Source organism: Suncus etruscus, chromosome 2 (assembly GCF_024139225.1).
Source record: "Suncus etruscus isolate mSunEtr1 chromosome 2, mSunEtr1.pri.cur, whole genome shotgun sequence".
NCBI classification, from domain to species: Eukaryota; Metazoa; Chordata; class Mammalia; order Eulipotyphla; family Soricidae; genus Suncus; species Suncus etruscus.
The window spans coordinates 169731159-169753754 of NC_064849.1; the positions used below are offsets into that span (position 1 = coordinate 169731159).

General features: G+C 35.7%; 1 protein-coding gene across 1 annotated transcript in view; it reads left to right on the forward strand.

The window, feature by feature from the left end:
- Positions 1-22596, forward strand: part of RIT2 (Ras like without CAAX 2) — a 465270-nt gene that overhangs the window by 235691 nt on the left and 206983 nt on the right. The window contains exon 4 of the mRNA XM_049769158.1: positions 7539-7730. Coding sequence (XP_049625115.1) covers positions 7539-7730 — 192 coding nt within the window. The remainder of the gene's footprint in view (positions 1-7538; positions 7731-22596) is intronic.

Sequence of the window (22596 nt, forward strand, 5' to 3'; positions counted from 1 at the left end):
TCAATGTTGTTTTAATCAATCTTCTGTAGTTGGTGGTCTTGGTTTTTGGACTGATACTAGGACGAAGCCTAGAATGGAATCTTTCATTTTGTTTTCAGAAGTTCTCCTTGATTGAAGTTGTCACAGTCAGACCTCTGGAAATAGAGATCTTGGTTGTTGTACAGATTATAGGCCAAAGCCTAGACTAGGATCTTGTTTATTGGTCCCAGGATAAGTTCTGCCCAGTCATGGTTGTCACAGTAAGTCTTCTGTATTTAGTGATCTTGGCTTTTGCACAGATCAAAGGATGACATGTCTTCTGATATCATCTTATCGTTAGGTGGTGAGGTAAGACAATCTGCTCTTAGATAAAGTTGTTACCATTTCCTCATTGTCAGGATGTCATATCAAAACTGGCACATTTTGGTGTCAGAGCAGAATTAAGAATGTCCCATAGGGAGTTTGGTACTGGAAGCAATTGCAGAAAACTGTGTCAGTTCTATGTCTGAGATCTAGGGTTCTGGGTTGAATAGTCACTGTCTAATCACAATGAGTCTAAGTTGGGACCACATGACATATGTTCAAGTGGGAGGTACCCTTGTATTGTAAATTGTATGAATTTTTAGCCCTAGTAGATAAGAGCTTTCTTCTATGCATAAAATTTCCCCTTTTATAATATTCCTTTGCAAAAAGAAATGATGTCATATTATATTGTTGGTACATTCAGGTGTGAGAGTGTCAGGCTCCATTATCTCTGTGCCCTGGTTATGACCTGAGCTTTTATCCCAGGCAAGACTTTTTTTTGTAGATGTTTTTACCAAGCAGAACCAAAACAGGTGGAGTTAAGGAAGAGAAGAAAAGAAAAAACAGACAAAACCATATATATGAAACATATGAAAAACATATAAAAACATATAAAAATAAATAAAAATAAGTTTAAAAAATAAAAATGATCAAATTTGAAAAAAATGAGTTTAAAAGAAAAGTAATTAAGAGAACATCTAGGCTTCCTCATTGTCTTTTGGGATATTCTTGTGAGGAGTGGCATGCAGGGGACATTTTCATCACACACTTTGGTCTTGTTGAGATTGAGAAATGATTTGTGGCAGAAAGGGCTCAGGTAGAGTTCTTGCACTGGGGATCCTTCTGGAGCTGAGTCTGGTATCAAGTAACATTTGGAGGGGTGAGGAGGATGGCCACAGAACATGAGTCAGCAGGGGTATTGGTTGTAATTTCTTGCCAGGTGATGAGATATGGGGCTGAGTGGGTGTCCCTTTGCTTGGGAGCTGGTTGATAGGGATTTCAGAAGGGGCAGTAGGGATAGTATATAGGAGGGGCTATATACACTATAGGCATGAATTACTTACAACTTTAGGTTTGGCTCTCATAGAGGAGTCGTCTCTCTATGTACTCATGCCCACATGAAGACATACATTAGTAATTTATTCTTAAGGTGTTGTTAGAGGTCTGGCCCTAATAGGTGGGTCTGAGCTCTTAAGGACTGGTTGAATTGAGATAAATAAGCAGCTTAGGTATAGCTTAAGAAAGAGACAAAAGATAAGAGAGAGAACAGAAAAATAGGTAAACATAGTAAAAATAAATTAAAGAAATGTTAATAAATCAAGTAAAAGTGATTGGGTCCGTGCGTTGGAGTTGAGAGGTTTTTCATTTCAAGGCATTTCGTTAGTGAGGGGGTTGGGCCCTGCTAAATGAAGATTTCAGGGTTAGATAATGGCTGGAGAAGTTTAAGATACACATAGGTTTCGTGTCTCGAGTACTAAATATTGTGTTAATGTGGCCTACCTATGTAGGTGGCTAACCGATGTATTGTCTGCTGCATCTTATGTATTGAAGTTCCTTTCTTAGAGAAAAACTATCAGTGGGGGTTTTATTTGACATAGATTGAATTGACAATGATGAGGAAGAAGAGGAAGAAAAAGAGAGAGAAGGAAAGAAGTAGGGAAAAGAGAGAGGAAGAGAGAGGAAGGAGATGTTAATTTGCCCAAACGTGTTCGATGAGTAGGTCCTGTAGTATAATTCTGTGGTTCACAGTTACTATTTCAGTGGTCTGAGTGATCATATGCTTTTGGTCCTAATGAGGACATATACCTAAGAAAAATGGGTATATTAGAGTGTTCTATCAAGACATTTTCATAATGCAAACTGAATATGGTATCAGGTATGACTGAACACCGAGGTCTCAAAATTAGGTTATCCACCCTTTGTATTCAAGAATCCTTGTGGACAGAGAAGCTGAGACGTTGTTTTATATCTAGTAAGATTAATGCACTAAAACATGTTAGGAAATGCTGCCGCTGGAGTCTCTGGCTTCCAGTCATATTCTTCACCTGTATCTGTGTATAAGCTCCCTAAGACATTATTAAAGGCTTTTGTAGTAAGAGGCTAATTACATACCTGTACACTCTAAACGGTTGTTTATGTTGTTGCTGGTTTCTTTATGGTATAATGGATAGTCAAGTCTTTGTGTTGTTCCTGTTCCACTTGTTTTGAACACTTCTCCCCAGTAAATGCTGGCAACCACAGTGCTTGGAGTTTCTACACTATTAGGCCACTGTATTTGTTCTTGGAGAATTATATGTACATATGATGTATGATCTAAGTGCCTCAGAAAAGTGCTATCATTTTGTATTTATACTTCTTTTTTCTTTGTTTAACATAATATTTTGTAGATCTATCCATGTTGCTTCAAAATCCATGAATGTATCATTTATACCTGCTATGTAGTATTCCATTGTGTATAAATACCACATCTTCATGATCCACACATCTGTTACTGGGCATCAAGGTTGGTTCCAAATCTTGGCTATTGTGCTGAGTGCTGTAATAAATAGTGGAGTGTATTCATACTTTGGTATGAATGTTCTTCAGTCTTGGGGATAGATACCCAGAAGTGCGATTGCTGGGTCATTTGGCAGCTCAATTCTGAGTTTTCTAAGCACCCTCCGTAATGCTTTCTATAGGGGTTCGACAAGGCAACATTTTCATAAGCAGTGGATGAGAATTCCTTTCTTACCACATTCCCATTAACAGAGATTGTTCCCATTATTTTTGATATGTGCCATCCTCACTGGTGTAAGGTGGTACCTCATTGTTGTCTTGATCTGGATTTCCCTAATGATGAGAGAAGGTGAATATGTTTTTATGTGTCTCATGGCAATAGGTCAGTCTTCCTTGGAAAAGTGTCTGTTCATTTCCATTCCCCATTTTGTATGGCTTTATTAAGTTTTGTGGAGCTCACCTTTCTGAGTGCTTTGTATATCTTAGATATCAGTCCTTTATCTGATGTGTCAAATGTGAATATTTTTTCCCATTCTGTTAGCTGTCTTCTGGTTTTAGACAGTGTTTTTCTTGCCATACAGAAACTCTTTATTTTGATGTAATCCCATTTATTCAGGTTTGACGCTATTACTCTTGCCATTGGCATTCCACAAAGACTTTTTTTGAGGTATATGTCTTAGAGCATTCTGCCTATTTTTTCCTTGATGTACTTTATAGATTTGGGTCTGATTTCAAGGTCTTTACTCCATTTTGAGTTGATTTTTGTGTAGAGTGTGAGGTATGAATCAATTTTTAGTTTCTTACAAGTCGTTATCCAGTATTTTCAACACCATTTTTTTAAGAGACTGTCTCTGTTCCATTTCAGGATCTTGGATCCTTTGTCAAATATTAGTTGACCATAGATTTGGAGGTTTGTCTCTGGATATTCTGTTCTAACCCTCTGGTCTGAGACTCGGGCTTTGTTCCAGTACCATGCTGTCTTGATAACTATGGCTTTATAATAAAGCTTCAGGTTAGGTAAAGAAATGCCACCCAGTTTCTTGTTCTTTTTTTCAGGATGTATTTGGCTAGTCTAGGTCTTTTGTGGTTCCAGATAAACTTTATTTAGTTCAAGTTCCTTAAAAAAATGATGTCTGAATTTGGATAGGGATTGCATTGAATCTATATAGCAATGTAGGTAAGATAGACATTTTGATTATGTTGATTCTTTCTACCCATGAGCAGGGGATGCTCTTCCATTTCCTTAGGTCCTCTTCAATTTCTTTCTGCAGTGATTTGAAACTTTCATGGTATAGGTTTTTCACTTCTCTTGTCAGGTTGATTTATAGGTACTTGATTTTTTAGATACTATTTTAAATGGGATTGACTCCTTAATGTCTTTCTCCTCTGCTTCGTTATTTGTATAGAGGAATGCTATAGTCTTTTGTGTATTGATTTTGTATCCAGCCACTTTGCTATATTGGCTTATTATTTATAGGAGTTTTACTACTCTTAGAGTTTTCTATGTATATCCTCAAATAGATATAGTTTGACCACTTCTTTCCCTATCTGGATTCCTTGGATTCCTTTCTCTTATCTGATTTCTTTTTTTTTTTAATATAATTTTTATTTTGATCATAGTGGCTTACATATTGTTGACAATAATATTTTAGGTACATATTTACATAAAATCAGGGGGGATTCCCATCGCCAAATTGTCCTCCCTACACCTCCGTTCCTGTCCTACCTCCCATTTCCTTTTCCCTCACCCCAGGGCGGCTAGAATATGTGGTCCCCTCTGTATCTAACCCACTACTTAGTAGTCTTGCACCTGTTTGGTCTTGATGCCTCCCTTATTTCCCCCTCTTCTATTACTAGTACTTCTAAAACTATGTTGGATAAGAGTGGAGAAAGTGGGCAGCCTTTCCTTAATCAAGTGACTTTTTATTTTATTTATTTATTGGTTTTATGGGCCATACCCATTTGATGCTCAGGGGTTACTCCTGGCTAAGCGCTCAGAAATTGCCCCTGGCTTGGGGGGGACCATATGGGACACTTGGGGATCAAACCGTGGTCCTTCCTTGGCTAGTGCTTGCAAGGAAGATACCTTACCTCTAGCACCACCTTGCCTGCCCCAGGTGACTTTTTAAAGTAATGCAAACATCTCATAATTGGGAGCTCTGATCCAGGTAACATGCGAGAAAAATATAGACATTTAATTTTTAAATGATGTATTTATAACTTTGAATCTGACTCATCAGAACTATTGGATATTTACATCACATTCCTTTAATATTATGCTTTGGCAATTGAATATCCATGCACTTAATCAGTTTTCCTTGCCTGTTTTCCTTATAGGTAAATTATCATTTTTCAAATACATTGATTTTACCGTATTACTTTATAGATATATTTGAAGTAATTTATCTCACATGAAAATAAACTTCTGGGGGCCAGTGAGATGGCGCTAGAGGTAAGGTGTCTGCCTTGCAAGCACTAGCCAAGGAAGGACTAAAGTTCGATCGCTCAGCATCCCATATGGTCTCCCCAAGCCAGGGGCAATTTCTGAGCGCTTAGCCAGAGTAACCTCGGAGCATCAAGTGGGTGTGGCCCAAAAAACCAAAAAAATAAACTAAAATAAACTTCTGTAATACATTATAACTAAAAAATGTATATGTCAAAATGTTTCAGAAAAAGAAATTCCTACCTAGAATACAACACACATGTGATAAAAGTAGATAATCAGAATGAATCATGAATAAATGTGAATAAAATAAACAATATCTTATTCTTTATCCTAAAAATTGATAGACTACAAATATTGATAAGCAATGGTGACTGGCCTAGCAAGAGGAAGCAAAGATAAACAAAATGAACTACATTAAACTCAGAAGCTTCTGTACCTCAAAGAAAATAGTGACTAGGTACAAAGGTTACCCACAGAATGAGAGAAACTTTTCAGCCAATACTCATCAGATAAGAAGTTAATATCTAAGACATGCAAGGTACTGATTATACTTTACAAGAAAAAAATATCAAACCCTATCAAACTTTTAAAGAAGAAATGAACAAAAACTTCCTCAAAGAAGACATTCAGATGGCCAAAAGGCACATGAAAAAAATATTCATCATCACTAATTATCAGGGAGATGCAAATAAAAATAACAATAAGTTATAATTTCACACCAGAGACTAGCACACATCAAAAAACAAACGAACAAGCAACAAAAACAAGACATGTGCTGTCCTGGCTGCATGGAGAAAGTACATGCATTCACTGCTAGTGAGAATGCAGACTGGCCTAGCCGTTTTGGAAAACAATTTACACATTCCTCAAAAATACCTAAAAAATTGACCTATCTTATAACCCAGGTATACCACTCCTAGATATAAATATCAGGAATACAAAAACAATTCAAGAATGATCTCTGCAATCCTATATTCATTGCAGCATTATGTACAATAGCCAGAATTTGAAAACAACCCCTGTGCCTAACAACAGATGAATGACAAAAGAAACTTTACTACATCTACACAATGAAATACTATGTAGTCATTAGAAAAAAATGAAGTCATAAAATTTGCTTATACATGGATGGCCACGGAGACTATTATGCTTTGTGAAGTGAGGCAGAGGTAAAGGGATAAACATACGATAATCTCACTCATTTGTGGAAGGAAAACAAAAGATAGCATGATAATAATACTCAGAGACAATAGAGACAAAATTTACATTTTTGAAATAGTTTAGATCACATAACACAACTTTTGTGTCTTGTACAAGTTCCTGGCGAAATCTTCTGGGTCTTCTTTCATACAGTTTTGAAATTATTATTTGAATTGGATAATACTGCTTATATCCCTTCCCTGTTAATTAAAGACATTTTAAAAAATGCATCCAGTTCAGGGCCAGAAGAGCAGTAGAGTAAAAAAAGCACTTGCTTTCCATGCAGCCTACCCAAGTTCAATCTCCAGCATCTCATACCATCTTCTGAGCCCTGCCAGAAATGATCCTTCAGGGTAGAGCTAGAAGAAACCCTGAAAGTTGGCAGGGTGCCTCCTGCCTTGCCTAAAGAAAATGTCCTAATTCAACTTGAGCAACCCTGGGGGCTCATTCCCTTCCAGGGGTCTCAAACTCACGGCCCGCAGGCCGTTTGCAGCCCTACGTACAACATTTTGTGGCCCTGCCCTAGAGGAATCTTTTTTTGTTTAGTTGTTTGGGTCACACCCCCCAATGTTCAAGGCTTACTACTGACTTTGCACTCAAGGATCACCCCGACTTTGCCTCCTGCAGCCCCCACGTAAATTGAGCTTGAGACCCCTGCATGACCTTGCCCTTCAAGCCCATAGTTTCTTTATCCACAAACTCAATTAACCAGCATTAATAATTAAATTTTTGACTGTTGAAATAGAATTTCAAAACGGAATGTGCATTCATATTTCAAATCCATATCCACGGTCTACTAATCTACACATCTTTGAGTTTTAGTTCTAAACAATGAAGAAATATTCTATTTAATATATTCTCCATCAAGTGCTCTTAAATAGCCTTTTGTAATTAAAGACTAATATTGTATAGTTTAAGACATTCAGCTTTCATAATAGTGCATTTATTTTGTATTGACTTTGGATATAGATAGTGGACAAACCTAATTTTAGAATACTTCTACTCAAATCGCTAAGATTCACCATTTGACTGCGTTGGGATATGTATTGTACCCAAGTTATGTATTGGCTTTCCTATTTTAACATCTCACACCATTTGATCCTCATTTCTGCAGGCAGAATTCACAGCCATGAGGGAGCAGTACATGCGAGGCGGGGAAGGATTCATCATCTGCTACTCTGTCACCGACCGCCAATCATTCCAGGAGGCTGCCAAGTTTAAAGAACTCATTTTTCAGGTCCGCCACACCTATGAAATTCCCCTGGTGCTTGTGGGTAACAAAATTGACCTAGAAGAATATCGTCAGGTGAGCCACACTTTCGTTAATTGTCAGTTGCCCCTAAAGATACATACAAGCAGTATGACCACCTCTTTGTATTTCATATTGAGAATAATAGACACAAGTGGTATATAGGACATTTCTAAGAAATCTTTGGTGGTGGGAATATTGCACTGGTTTTTATAACTGAAACCCAATTACAAACATGTTTGTAATCACGGTGCTTAAACAAAGATATTATTAAAAATATAAGCCAAAATTACTAGAAAAAGAAAACAAACAAAATAAGAACAAAATAAATCCTTGTGAGCTTGAAGTTGATTGTGCTGTCTCAAAATAAATTATTTCTGCCATGCTAATGCACAAATTACTTACTATTCCTTTGAGAGTTTTGCATCTTATCTGTTCATATTTGTGTAGTACTCTGACATCAATTATTTTACACATAAGGCTTCATCCTGCTTTGATTTTATACTGGAAATACTCTTTCTAGAAGGTCTAGCCACCATAAGGTCAAGAGATGTGAACAAAGTAATATCCAGCCCAACATAATATTTTGAATCCACTAACACATGGACTAAGTTAGTTCTCTATATCAGTATCAAATAGGCAGAAGCATGGTTTTTGAGCCTATTCATGTGAAATAAAAAAATTTCTAGAAGAGCCTTAATCAGAAGTTTTCCTCATAGAATTAGAAATGAATAAAATGTATTTGTTGAAGTATCATTTGGGTAATTTTTTAATCAAAGGAACATTTTGTATCAGATTGTATTAGATAAAACAAAAACTCCCCTACTTTTCTGAGAAAAATTCTATTTTCTTATTTTAATAAAAATAACTCATGTAACTATTAACCTTCTTCAAAAACTTCCTACTATGTCTCTGTGTTTTTCAGTCTCATAATGTTTCCAAATAAGGTAAGTTGGTAAGGCAAATCCATGTCAAGTTTAGACTGTGATTCATTATCAAATTTCACAGTGTTGATTCTAGTCTTATGTGGTCAGATATTTACCAGAGATTTGACAATCAAGTTGTGATGACTTTATCTTTGTGGTTTCTATATAATAATACTTTTCCAGATGCCCTTTTGCTTTTAAAAAGAATTAAAAACCTAGCTTTGAATCTATATCAGTCATCACTTTTCCAGTGCCATAACTGACTTTATATATGAATCATGAATAAGTTGTATGAAATCAAATTCACTAAATCAGTGGTTTGCTTATAATTTGAGATGTTTCATCTTTAAGAGCATTGATATTTTATTTGAACTCTGTTCCAATACATTTCTGTTGCAATTAGTGATTATTGGTACTATTTAAAATATCTACTAATAAAGCCATTTACTAAGACAATGCTCTTCACTAAATTGTACCTTTCACCTATTTTAAGTAATTATATTTTTTTGCTTTTATTGAAATGCATTGTTTAAATTTTTATAGTGGGTATTATAGAGCCAATGTTTATAAAGGTGTATTTAGTACAGAAATATAGTCCTGGGGCTGGAGCAGTGGCACAAGTGGTAAGGCATCTGCCTTGCCTGTCTAGCCTAGGTTGGACTGTGGTTCAAGGACTGCGGTTTAATCCCCTGGCGTCCCATATGGTCCCCCAAGCGAGAGCAATTTCTGAGCGCATAGTCAGGAGTAACCCCTGAGCTTCACCCAGTGTGGCCTCAAAACAAAAACAAAATAAAATTAATAAGAAATATAGTCCTATGATTGATTATAATGTATGTATGTGTGTACGAGAAAGTGGTGATATTTATATATATTTTAATCAAATTCCTAAACTTCTTAATATGGCAACCAACAATTTTTTTTTCTGAGAGGTTTGGAGCCCCACTTGGCTATGTTAGACTTTTCTGAACCTCGTTCTTTGAAGAAAAGAAAGCCTGCTCTAGTGTTCTTTTTCTCCAAAATAAGGCTTTTAATATAAAATCCTCCTCTTCCTCCTCTTCCTCCTCCTCCTCCTCCTCCTCCTCCTCCTACTACTACTACTACTACTACTACTACTACTACAGGTTGTATATTAAATTTCATCTCATTGGCTCAACTGAATGCTTTTTCAGATACTTGACAAAAAAGGAAAAGAGACATAAGGCGAGTAAACATCTTTAGCTTATTCTTTTAGAAGGAAAAAATATTTTACTTATTTTTTGTTTTGTTTTCAGGCCACACAAAGCTATGCTTAGGACTTAATTCTGACTCTTCAGGGGTCATTCCCAGAACTACTCAAGAGAACTTTATGTAGTGCTGGGGATTCAAACCTGGTCAGTAATATAGAAGGCAATCACCCTACCCATTGTACTATCTCTGCACCCACTTTTTAATTTTATTTTTTAAATAGAATTCTGGGAATTGGCATGAGTGACCACCTCAAGATGGAATTATAACACTAGTGACTACATGAATACATTTTGTATTCACTTCTAAGAATTCCTTTGTAAACATTTGAGTGAAAGCAGTCAAGAGAGTTCTAAAGTGTTTCTGTGAGTTCTAAGAAAATTGAGAATTTTAGGGAAACTTCTTTGTGCAAAAAATAATCAGGCTCTTTCTAGAGTGTCTGTTTTCCTTGATTCCTATATTGACTACTTGTTACCCTTTATATCTTGTTTCTATAACTGTAGGTTCAAAAAAATCTTATAAATTCCTACAACCCCTCATTTTTGCTAATTGCAATCTGCAATTATGTCAGAGTCACAAGCATTATTAATGTTACTGATCAACAATAAAATTCTAATCTGAGTAATTCAGCAGCATAGATAGACATTTTTTTTGTAGAACAGTGCCAACAAATAACAAAGTTATGGGAAACACAAAATCTCAAATTACAGTCATAAAAGTGCACCAACATTTCCGATAATGAAGTGTTGATATGCAAATCTGTTTCCTGGCTGTGGTGTTTTTGATGCAAATAATTATTTTCTGTAATTGTAGAGTGAATCTCTCTTTTATTTCAAATGTTTTTAATTCTCACATTATTTGAGTCCTGTAAGTTTCCTATGTAATTTTAATGCAAGCATTTGATGGATGTGATTTTTGAGAAGTAAATATACTTCTGGCTTTGGCTGTCAGTGACAAAACTAAGCCAAAAATCATCTGTGTGCTACTTTTACTACATTCATATTCAAATGTACTTAAAGGTGAGAGCTTTGGGCTTTTGTGTTCTTGCTGTCTTAATTTAAATCAATGGAAAAGCTGGCATCTGAATTGTGCCTAGCTAAAGAAAGTTTTGAAAGATTCCTGAGTTAATGAAATTAAACTCCCAAAGCCTGGAGAAAATTAAGGTGGTGCTTTCCTTTAGTGCTGAGAGACAAGAGTAGACCAAAGTAGCTCTTCTTAGTCTAACTTGGAAGAGTAATTAAATAAAGTGCATTTCCTCCTAACATATGCTTAACAGAGTAGTTGCCTGCATCTTTATACATTTGATGAACCTCAAGACTGATACAATGAGATAAATAAACAACCAACTTTAGAACTTGCTTGATTGGATGTAGGGATGGGGGCAGGCTACAGTTAGCAATGCTCAGGAGATACTCTTGACTCTGAGCTAAGAAATCATTCCTCATAGGGTGAAGAGGATTGAATCCAGAATGGCTGTGTGCAAGACAAACGCCCTTTACATTGCATTAGCACTTCATATTTGATACTTTCTTAAATATTTCTTTTATCTTTGAGCCAAAATATTGAGAATCTCTATTTTAAATTCAGGGTTTTTTTTAATTTAATTTTTGTTTTTGGGTCACATTTAGTAGTGCTCAGGGGCTACTATGTGCTCAGAAATTACTCCTGGCAGGCTAGGGAGACTATATGGAATATGGAGGATCAAATCTGGATCAGCCACATATAAGGTAAACACCTACACACTGTGCTATCACTCTGGTCGCTTAATTAAATTTGTATAGAAACTATTCATATGGATGCAAATGACATACTTAACATTTTTAAGATTTGCTCCTACAATTAAAACATATAGTTTTAATTTCTATAAAGTTGATTTCTTTATTTATTTCTGGAGTTTGCTAAACATTCAATACTCAGAAACTTTCTCAAGGTTACGTTGTTGGAATTGAGAGACAATGCTTGTTGTTGTATAACTTTAAGTCTGAGTCAATTGGCCTACTAAGTTTCTCTAAATGTTTTTTAAAGCCATTGAAATTTATTGCAGGATAATAATGTTCTTTTAATGAGAAGTCAGATTTGCAAGGCCAAGCCTTTTGAATACTTATTTTAGAGCCAGAAATTGGAGAAAGAGGCAAATAAGAAAGATTAAAGTATAAGGAACATAACCATATTGTAATCAAGATGCTTAAATATATTATTTTAATAAAAAGATTAAAATAGTAGAAAATAATTTCTCATCAGTTGAACATTTCTTATTGCTTTTCTATATTATTCTAAAGTCTTGAAAATTCCCTTATTATTTTCATGGTCTTTGCTTTTATTTATTATGTTTTCTGTCACAATGGGGAGATGCAGCTGATAATACTAATTTTTTGTCTTTTTGTAAAACAACACCTCACTGTGCAAAATAAAAATGGTGCTATGAATAGAATTAGAAAGAAAAATAGGTCTAGTGATAGGGAAGCTAGATTGTAAAAAGTACACATCAGAGGGGGCCAGAGAGATAGCATAGCAGTAGGGCATTTGCCTTGCAAGCAGCTGATCTCCCCAAACAAAACAAAACAAAACAAAAGAATACAACAGAGGAGCACCACAAACTATTCTGTTTCGAAGATAAACTGTGAATTTAGTACTATCTATCTCATTGCATGCTACTTAATACTCAGCTTGTGGTCATGGAAGGATGCATTCTACACACTAACTTTTGAATATTGATTTTGGATAGTAAAAAAAAAACTTTTTTTTGTTTTGGTTTGGTTTTTGGTTTGGGGCCACACCCAACGGTGCTCAGGGGTTACTCCTGGACTGTGCTCAGAAATTGGTCCTGGCAGGCTTGGGGACCATGTGGGATGCCAGGATTTGAATCACCTTTTTCTCTGGGTCGGCTGAGTTCAAAGCAAACACCCTACTGCTGTGCTACCTCTCCAGCCCCAAGAAAAACATTTTTTATTCTTCAGTAAGATATATAATTAAAATAATATATTTTGTATTATATATTTCTATTCTGAAATCATTACCTAGAAGAGGAGGGATGCATAATTGTTCTATAAGGGAAAAGAACATTTATTTAAAATTATGTCAAGCATCTATGTTGTGGAATGCTGGCAGTATCAAAAGCAGAGTAATATTAAGAGAAACTTGACCTTTGTTCTTAACTCCTTTTTTTATCCTCAAAAAATATCTAAGCATGGAAATTAAGAAAACTGCATTAAATAACAAAAATCAAAATTTGATATTAAACACTGGCAGCATCCACAGGGCAAACTGTTGCTGAGTAGCAGCAAAGAGCAACAAAACAGCATAGTTGGAGGAAAAGATGCCCAATGGAGATAATCCTGACCAAATTTGGAAGATTAGATGAATGGTGACATTAATAGAAGTACCAGCAAGAGTAATAGAGTGGGAAATGAATAGACCAGCTAGAGCAATGAAGTCAGAAATGAGTGGTGGGCTGTGAGTGAGAACAAAGGAATGAGTGCTTGGGTAAGTGATGACTTGAATAGCTTCATTTACCAGGGCCTGTAGTAAAAAAAATGCTTTATCAAATACAAATGTAAAAATTTAATAGTGTATATTAGATACCATAAGACAGGAATCATTAGAAAATTACTCTCTCATCAGTACATTAAGTAATATACAAAGGCAGATTTTCCAAGTGATACGAGTTTATATTGAGAGAAATGAAACTAATTTGTCCAATGTAAACATCAAATTTGATGTTTACTTAGCCTCATCTCTCTTTCCCATAACATCATCTTTATATGTTATTTTATTTGACTAAAATGTAAATATATTGAGTTCAATTATAAGAGTAAAACAAAGTTTAGAGTTATAAGTAATTCACCTAAATTGTTAGGTTTTAGAATTGGAATGTGAATTAAAATTTGTTTTATTTCTTGATCTCATATACACATTAATGCACACACATACAGACAAATTTGCATTTTATCTATTTTATTTGTTGACTAAATATTCAATGATTCTTTAATGCATAAAAACATAGCAGGTACTTTTTAAAAGGTGGTTAAATAGTGAACAAAATAAAAAAACTTCAAGCAACTTAAATATAGAAGCAGAGACATTTTATAAACAGTGTATATATATCTAGCTTTATACTAAACAAATAATACTGCAAATAAAAATTCATATATTACACATATAAACATAACATGCAAGTATGTTAGCACTGTTAGTCATCAGGATGAGTTTGAATTAGTAATTAGGATAAGAAATGATGGTAGATTGCTTATAAGGTAGATTAGGTGAATGCAATAATACTGAAAACACAGAGATTCTGTAAATATACATAAGCTTAACAAATTTAGACCTGACAAATATTACAACTATTTTTAAAGCTCTCCTTTTAGGGAAACTGTTAGGTCCTTATTGCTTTCATATGTAACACTGAATGATTGTCCATTATGAATTTCATAAGACATGATTAAGAAATATATTTAGCAAATTATTTAGGAAGTAGCCCAGTATGTTGTCAAAGAATTGTATAACTCTTAGTCTTAATCTTTGTTGAGACAGTTATGTCCTTTTGTTGTAGCAGGGGCAGATGTTCAGTTCCTTGTTCTCAAGCAGTCAAATTGGAAAGCAAAGCAAGGAACTGGAGAACAAACGGCCAAAATCAGTAAAAGACTGTTTAGGGGAAACAGAAAGGAGATTAAGGTAGGAAAGCACCCATGTTATGGGAGGGTCTCCTAAAGCAGAATTTCAAAGAAACTAAGTCCTCCCCATTTTACATATTTTTAACAATGGTGGGAGGGGAAATATTTCTTTGTTATATTCTAAGAACATGGACCATTAAAACAAGGAAGTGGATGCTGAGGTGATTCTCTTCTGATATCTGGATCCAGGAGGCTCAAGTCATCCATGTTATCAGGACCAATTAAGCCTCCTGTGTGACCTTCTATACCAGTTGTTACCTTTCTGTTCTCCCAGTCTCCATCACTTAGATAAATCACTGGAAGACAATGATTTGCATCTAAATTCTTTGAAGAAACTCTTCCTGACTAGGACAGATGGAGAACATATCTCAAGAACTTTCAGCTGTCAAATGCTTCTCCACTTTAAATTCACCCTTTTTCCTTTGTTCAGCCTTACTTTCTTTTTCTGACACATGCAATTTTTGATAACCTTGTGCCTCATATTCCTTGGCAGGTCAATGTGAAATTAAGTCAGAGTCTTTTGTCAAAGCACTAGGGAGAATTGTTGCTTATAAGTGTTCTATAACGAAGGCTGAAAATCTATGCCTACATTTCACTGGAAACTAATGTCTGTAGGAAGTGATGTCACGGCCTATGTGAATTTTAACCTACAAGTGTGATCTTTACCCACCATGAAAATATCATACCCCTTGAAATGCTATTTTTCCTTATTATTCCTTGAGCTTTGTTGGAACTCCTGCAGAATCCCAAAAGGTTTTCTGCAGAGGGCAAGAAAGAAATTTCCTGACTACCAATGACTTTGCAACATGTTTTTGAAAAAGAAAAGGTCAAAAACACACAGGGTTGGGTCTCCTAATTAGGATTCTGCCAATGCTGAATCTATACACGAGCTAATCTAACTGCCAGTGCTTTAACTGTGAAGAGAACGTGTAGTGGTTGATATATAACAAGACACCAGTTTATCTTTGGGGGGTGCACAGAAATGATGTTCAAGGTATCTGGCAGCCCTTCCTGGTGAATGTCTGCCAACCAGGTAGAAGTATCTATTCATGGTTCCAAGAATGCTGTTGCTACCTGGGACCTTTCAGGCTGTTGATTACCAGATGATTCTTGGTATCCTCTAGAGCTAAAGTTGAGTGATGTGTGGGCACCATGTGGTCTGAATATTGAGTCAGTGTCAGTTATATGTAAGGTATATTGCTTATTTTCTTTTTGTCAAATTCTCCAGCAACTATTCTTCCTTTCCTAAGGTCATTCATATTTCAAACTATAAGACACAATAATGGGTCAAGAACTAAATGAAGGTTTCTGTTAACGTGTTTCTTTATAGTAAACTTTTTTAGGAGCTTCTTCATTTTATAGCCACACCTGGCTGTGCTCATGGCTTATTCCTGTTAGGGATCATTCTTTTTGTGTTTTTTTTGGGGGGGGCACACCCATTTGATGCTCAGGGGTTACTCCTGGCTAAACACTCAGAAATTGCCCCTGACTTGGGGGACCATATGGGACGCCGGGGGATGGAACCGAGGTCCTTCCTTGGCTAGCGCTTGCTATTGTCACTGTGTACCTTAAATATCACTGTGTAAGATTTGTAATTCACTTTGGCCACAATAAAATCAAAATTATTTCTATAAAATATACTCCTGAAAATAAATATACGACAACCCTGAGAGTTGACTTTAGAGTGATTTTGGCTATAATTTTATTTAACACCAATTTTAAAGAATAGAATTCAAGGGACATATGAGACACAGAGACATGACTCAGGTGCCAACATAACACATGTGTCAGGTTTTTGTTGCTCCTAGTCACAGGCTTACATTAAGCTTTTCTATTCTCTGCAAAGTCCCACTATTGATAGGGTCTTATAAAGTTCAACCTCCTTTGAAAGAGAAGGATGGGGAGTATATTATTAATAGTTGCTGTAAATAATTAAGGTTGAACTCTATATCACCCATGAGAATTTCACAAGAATTTACATTAGATTTGGAAAAATTAACAAAATTACCTTTGGAAACTGCCTTGGGTTTGCATAATGTTTTTTATAATGTGTGTGCCTGTGTTAAATTAGTTATAATAAGTGCACATGTTAATTTTAACAGTAAAATATTTATGTTATCAAATATAAAGAATGCATAACTTTGAAAAATACCATTAATTTACTACAATATTATTTTGGGAGGAGGTGGTGCTTGGTGATTACTCCTGGTTCTCTGCACAGAGATAAGCCCTGGTGTGGGATTCTGGATATTGTTTGTGGTGACGGAGATCTAACCCAGTTTGATTATGTGCAATTCAAGAACCCTATAATCTACACTACTGATCCAGTACCAAATATTTGCTTATGTATTTAAGAAAACCTCTTTATTTTTATAAATCCCAATTCTTGATCTCTCTTGCTTTCACTGCTTTGAACAGATGAAATCTAGTAACAGTAAATGTAATTTTGATGATGTCTTCAGTAAGTGTAGTGTTCGATGTTATTAAAATTATTATAGAAATATTCCTCTGTACCATGTATCACACATTGTGTATTGAACTCGTTTGTATAGAGACATTCACTGGTGCTCAGGGGCTTGCTGTCCTTCCTGTTGTGTCCTTCTTATTGGGACCTTTGAATACTATTTCCATTTGTGTGTAAACCTATCTGCATAACTAGTTGTTGAAGGGAGGAACTAGCTTACAAAAAATTAGACACAAGAGAGTATCTGAACAAAATTTCTATGTTTTAGTGGCAATATGTTTTTATAGTGGCCACTATATTTGTATAGTGCTTGATACTTGGATGAGTACTTGGTAGTATTGAGGGTGCCGCATGCAGTGTTGAGGAGACAGATCTCTGCTGAAGATCAGACTAGGTCTGTGTATTCCCAACCCCAGACATACAATATTTTTTTTTATTGCCAAAAGACATGCATTCAGAGAGAAAGAAGAGCAATAGAGAAAACAATGTACTAAAATGCTACAATGCTAAAGGAAGCCAGTTTCAAGTTAATGTATAAATAAGGTACATCCTTGTAAGTTCTGAACTGATGTTACTAACAGAAATGATGGGAGAAGTTCACAAGACAAGAAGTCCCATTGTCTAAGCCTTGAATACAGTGTAATAAAATTGGAAATAATTTTAAAAATCCTTGTATTCATTAGTAGCTCTTTAAACACCATTTCAATAATCAGGCAAAATCTGAGGCGTGAGACATGTTCTGAAATGCAGTGTTCTACACACTGCAATTAATAATGAATATCATCTATCCAATCTCAGTAAGTATTGCCACAAAAACAGAAATAATCTGCAATTAAAATTTTCATGAGGAACAGCAGGAGAGAGAATGGATAGGCAGTGTTTTTATCTCCAAATAACCAATAATTTAAAAAACATCATTATTATATCTTAAGTATATTATGGTACCATTTAAATTAAAATTTATTCTTTCTTTTGCAATTTGTTTTAATTAGAAAACATCAAGAAATAATCAAGTGACATATTTGAGATTTTATCATCAAGTGGGAATGTTTATAAAGATATTAACATAGAAATAAATAACATTAGTGTAATAAGATTTTGCTAGTTTTATGATTATATTTTGTTTCATAGTATTATATGTGTTTATATAAAAAGATATTATGAAAAAAAGATATTATGAGAGAATAGATTTAGTTATTATTTTGAATTGAATGAAAATGTATTAGTTTCTCACTGATAAAAAATAGATCCAAAATATAGTTGCATAAATGAAAAAAGTTCTGATTGCCTGAGTGCTCCTACATAGGGCATATCCCTCCCTAACTATTGAAACTTGGAATCCAATATTGGAGAGCACAACATCTCGTAACAGAAAAAAGAGAAAGAAGAGGAAAAGAAGATGAGAGAGAAGGGAGGAAAGATAGAGAGGGAATAGTACAATGGAGGGAAAGAGTGGCTAGACAATGCCTTGGAGAGAGAGCGTAGGGAGATGAAGAAAAGAGACAAAATAAAACAAAATTTACCCTGAAAGCTTATTTTTATTATTAAAAAAAAACAGTGTTGTTTTTTTAATCTTATTTCCTATTGTGTTACTATAAAATAAGGCTTTTTACTCTTTTGTTTACTCTAATAACAAGCCTCTGACTTTTGCGATAGGAGATAAAATCGCAAATAAAAGTTTCTATACATTCACAAAACATGTTTAGCTAGGCAAAATAGTATGTGTATCATGATAAAATGTTAGCATCTTGACTATTGATGCAGATGTTATTAAATGGACGTGGACTCCTAAATGTGCATACCCTTATATGTGGAGAGCTACTGATATGCAGATGCATATTCTACACATACAATGCACATGCAAGATATTCCTCTATATGATTGCATCTTACTGTTGTTTAACCTGGTGCAATTTTGATTTTTGTTGATAAAGTTTTAATAATCCATCTACAATATATGAAAACCAATAAATATACTGATATTTACATTTTACATTAGCCTATTAGAAAATATTTTCACCATTTTCCTACATTACTGACATCTTTGAATAGATATTCCTCTGCATATTTTCATGAACATGTAAAAAATTTCTTAGCAGAGATGCCTTGAATTGAAATTAAACTGGGTGCTGAGCCAACTTGGGCCACGCAATTTCCAGCTGCTGGAGAGTGGATTTCAACAGTGTTCCTGCTGGTGATTTTGCCTGCTTCAGAGCTGCCTGAGACTGGATGTCATCTGCATTCCTGCCAGTGATCCTGCTTGCTTCAGAGGTGGGTCGGGACTTACACACACTGATTCCTGCTGGTTTCTGCCAGGAGTCAGAAGGGTGCAGAAGCCATCTTGGGTCATGCTGTTTTCAGCTGCCTGAGACTGGATTTCATCAGCATTTTGTGCCGGTGATCCTGCCTGCTTCAGAGGTGGGTCGGGACATACACACACTGATTCCTGCTGGTTTCTGATAGGTGTCAGAAGAGTGCAGAAGCCATCTTGGGCCATAGTGCTTCTAGCTACGTGAGACTGGATTTCATCAGCATTCCTGCAGGCGATCCTGCCTACTACAGAGAGTTCTTGGCTGGCTCTGCCCTCCTCTGTGCCTTGGATGACCCTGAGGACTTGAAGGGAACTCTTTGCTTTGCTTGTCAGTCTTCCCTGAATACTTGAAGCTCTACTCAGAGGCCTAGGAAGCGCACCTCCAAAAAAACTGTCATGTAGAGGCCGCAGAAGAGCGTGGCCCCTCCACTTCACAGTCACGCACTCTTTCAAACCAATAAACCCCACCACAACATGCAGGATAAACCACACTACAAGCGTAACAATGGAGAAACCGTGCAGACAAACACCATGCGCAGAGAACAAAGATGAAAGCTCAGAAACCTAATAAATTCCAACTACCTAATTAACCTCTTGGATAAGGAACTTAAAATAACAATATGGAAGATGTTTGTAGAACTCAAAGAAAGCATAGATCGATCTGAACAGAACACAAAGACAGAAATCAGAAAACTCTAAACTGAAATAACAGATCTGAAAAACATGGTAGCTCAGCTGAAAAAACTCAGTGGATGGCCTTGCCAGCAGGGTAACGGCAGCTGAGGAGAGAATTGGAATACTGGAAGATGTGATGCAGAAAAACTCAACACAGCAGAAGAAATAGAAAAAGAACCTTAAGACAAATAAACAGGCAATGGAAAAAGTACTAAAGGAATGCAAACTGATGAAAATGGAAGTCTTTGATAAACTCAACAGAAAAAACATAAGAATTATTGAAGTCCCAGAGACCCAGGTAGGAGATCTCCAGGAACAATCAACTATCAAATGCATCATCAAAGAGATACTCCCAGCGATAAAGACTACATGCAATCAAATCCTGCATGCCCAAAGAGTACCAGCTAAAAGAGACTCAAAGAAAAACACCCCAAGACACATTCTTGTTACAATGACAAATCCCACAGATAGAGATAGAATACTGAAAGCATCAAGATCAAAAAGGGAAATTTCATTCAAAGGAGCACCAATAAGACTTACAGCAGACATGTCACAAGAAACTCTCAAGGCCAGAAGACAGTGGTGAGATATTGTGACAAGACTGAATGAAATGAATGCCTCACCAAGAATACTGCACACAGCCTGACTCATGTTTAGGTTTGAAGGAAGAATACATAGCTTTATGGATAAACAACAGCTCAGAAAGTTCACAGATGAAAAATCAGCCTTAAGGAGAAACAGACAGTTCTACTCTAAGACAAGAGAGACCAACAAACAGCAAATTTATCTACAAAGATGACATTAAATCCTATGACAATCATCTCCCTCAACGTCAATGGACTAAATTCAACAGTTAAGACACAAAATGGCAAAACGGGTCAAAAGGATGAATCTAACCTTCTGCTTTCTACAAGAAACACATCTGAATAGTTAAAACAAAGATAGATTCAAAATCAAAGGCTGGAGGAAAATCATCCAAGCAAACAACACCCTCAGAAAAGCTGAGGTGGCCATATTAATATCTGATGACACCAAATTTATACTCAGAAAAGTGGTAAGGGACAAAGATGGACACTATGTACTAATCAAGGGATATGTGCAACAGGAAGAAATCAAACTATTTAACATATATGCACCCAATGAGAGACCAGCAAATTATTTAATATAGTTACTGACAAATACGAAAGAAGAAATCAATAATAACACAATAATTGCGGGAGAACTCAAAACGGCCCTATCAACACTTCATAGGTCAACCAAACTGAAATCCAACAAAACATACTAGCACTGAAAAGAGTAATGGGAGAAAAAGGACTAGTAGATATATATAGGACACTCCATCCCAAAAAAACCTGGATACATATTCTTCTCCAATGTACATGGGTCGTTCTCCAGGATGTACTATGTGCTGACACATAAAACATACCTCCATACAAATCAAGAGGATAGAAATCTTGCAGGCTACCTTTGCTGACCACAAGTCTCTGAAAATAGATGTGAACTACAAAGACACACAGAAGAAAAACTATAAGAATTGGAAATTAAACACCCTGCAACTGAACAACCAGTGGGTCCGAGATGAAATCAAAAAGGAAATCAAAACTTTCCTGGAAACAAATAATAATGAAGACACAAACTGCCAGAATCTATGGGACACAGCAAAAGTGGTCCTGAGAGGAAAATTTATAGCTCTACAAGCACACGTCAGGAAGGAAAAAGGGGCATACCTGAATAACTTAATGATGCAGCTCAAAACATTAGAAAGTGACCAGCAAAAGGAACCAAAAATAGGGAGACAAATGAAATACCAAAGCTGAAAGCAGAAATCAATGAAGTGGAAAACCAAAAAACAATCCGAAAGATCAATGAAATCAGAAATTGTTTCTTTGAGGAAATAAAAAAGATTGATAGACCATTAGCAAAACTCACAAAAAAATAGAGAGAGAGAAATCAGATAATCCGTATTAGAAATGAAAAGGGGGAGATCACAACAGATATTGCAGAGATCCAAAGGGTAATCAGAGACTACTTTGAGAAACTTTATGCTACTAAACATGAAAACCTAGAAGAAATGGAAAAATTCTTGGACACTTACAACCTTCCACATTTAAGTAAGGAGGACGTAGCATATCTAAAAACCTCCATCACTACTGAGGAAATTGAAACTGTAATCAAACATTTTCCGAAAAAGAAAAGCACAGGCCCAGATGTTTTTCCTAATATTTTTTTTCAAATCTTTCAAGAGGAGCTACTAATAATACTAGCCAGGCTCTTCCATAAAATTGAAAAAACAGGAACTCTCCCAAACAGCTTTTATGAAGCCAACATCACCTTGATATCAAAACCAGACAGAGATGCTGCCAAAAATGAAAATTACAGACCAATATCCCTGATGAATGCTGATGCAAAGATCTTCAACAAATCCTGGCAAATAGGATCCAATGCATCATCAAGAAGATCATACACTATGACCAAGTAGGTTTCGTCTCAGGAGTTCAAGGATGGTTTAACATCTGTAAATCTATGAACATCATACACAACATCAACAACAAGAAAAATAAAAATCACATGATCATATCAATAGTCGCAGAGAAAGCATTTGATAAGGTCTAACACCCATTCTTGATCAAAACTCTCAGCAAAATGGGAAT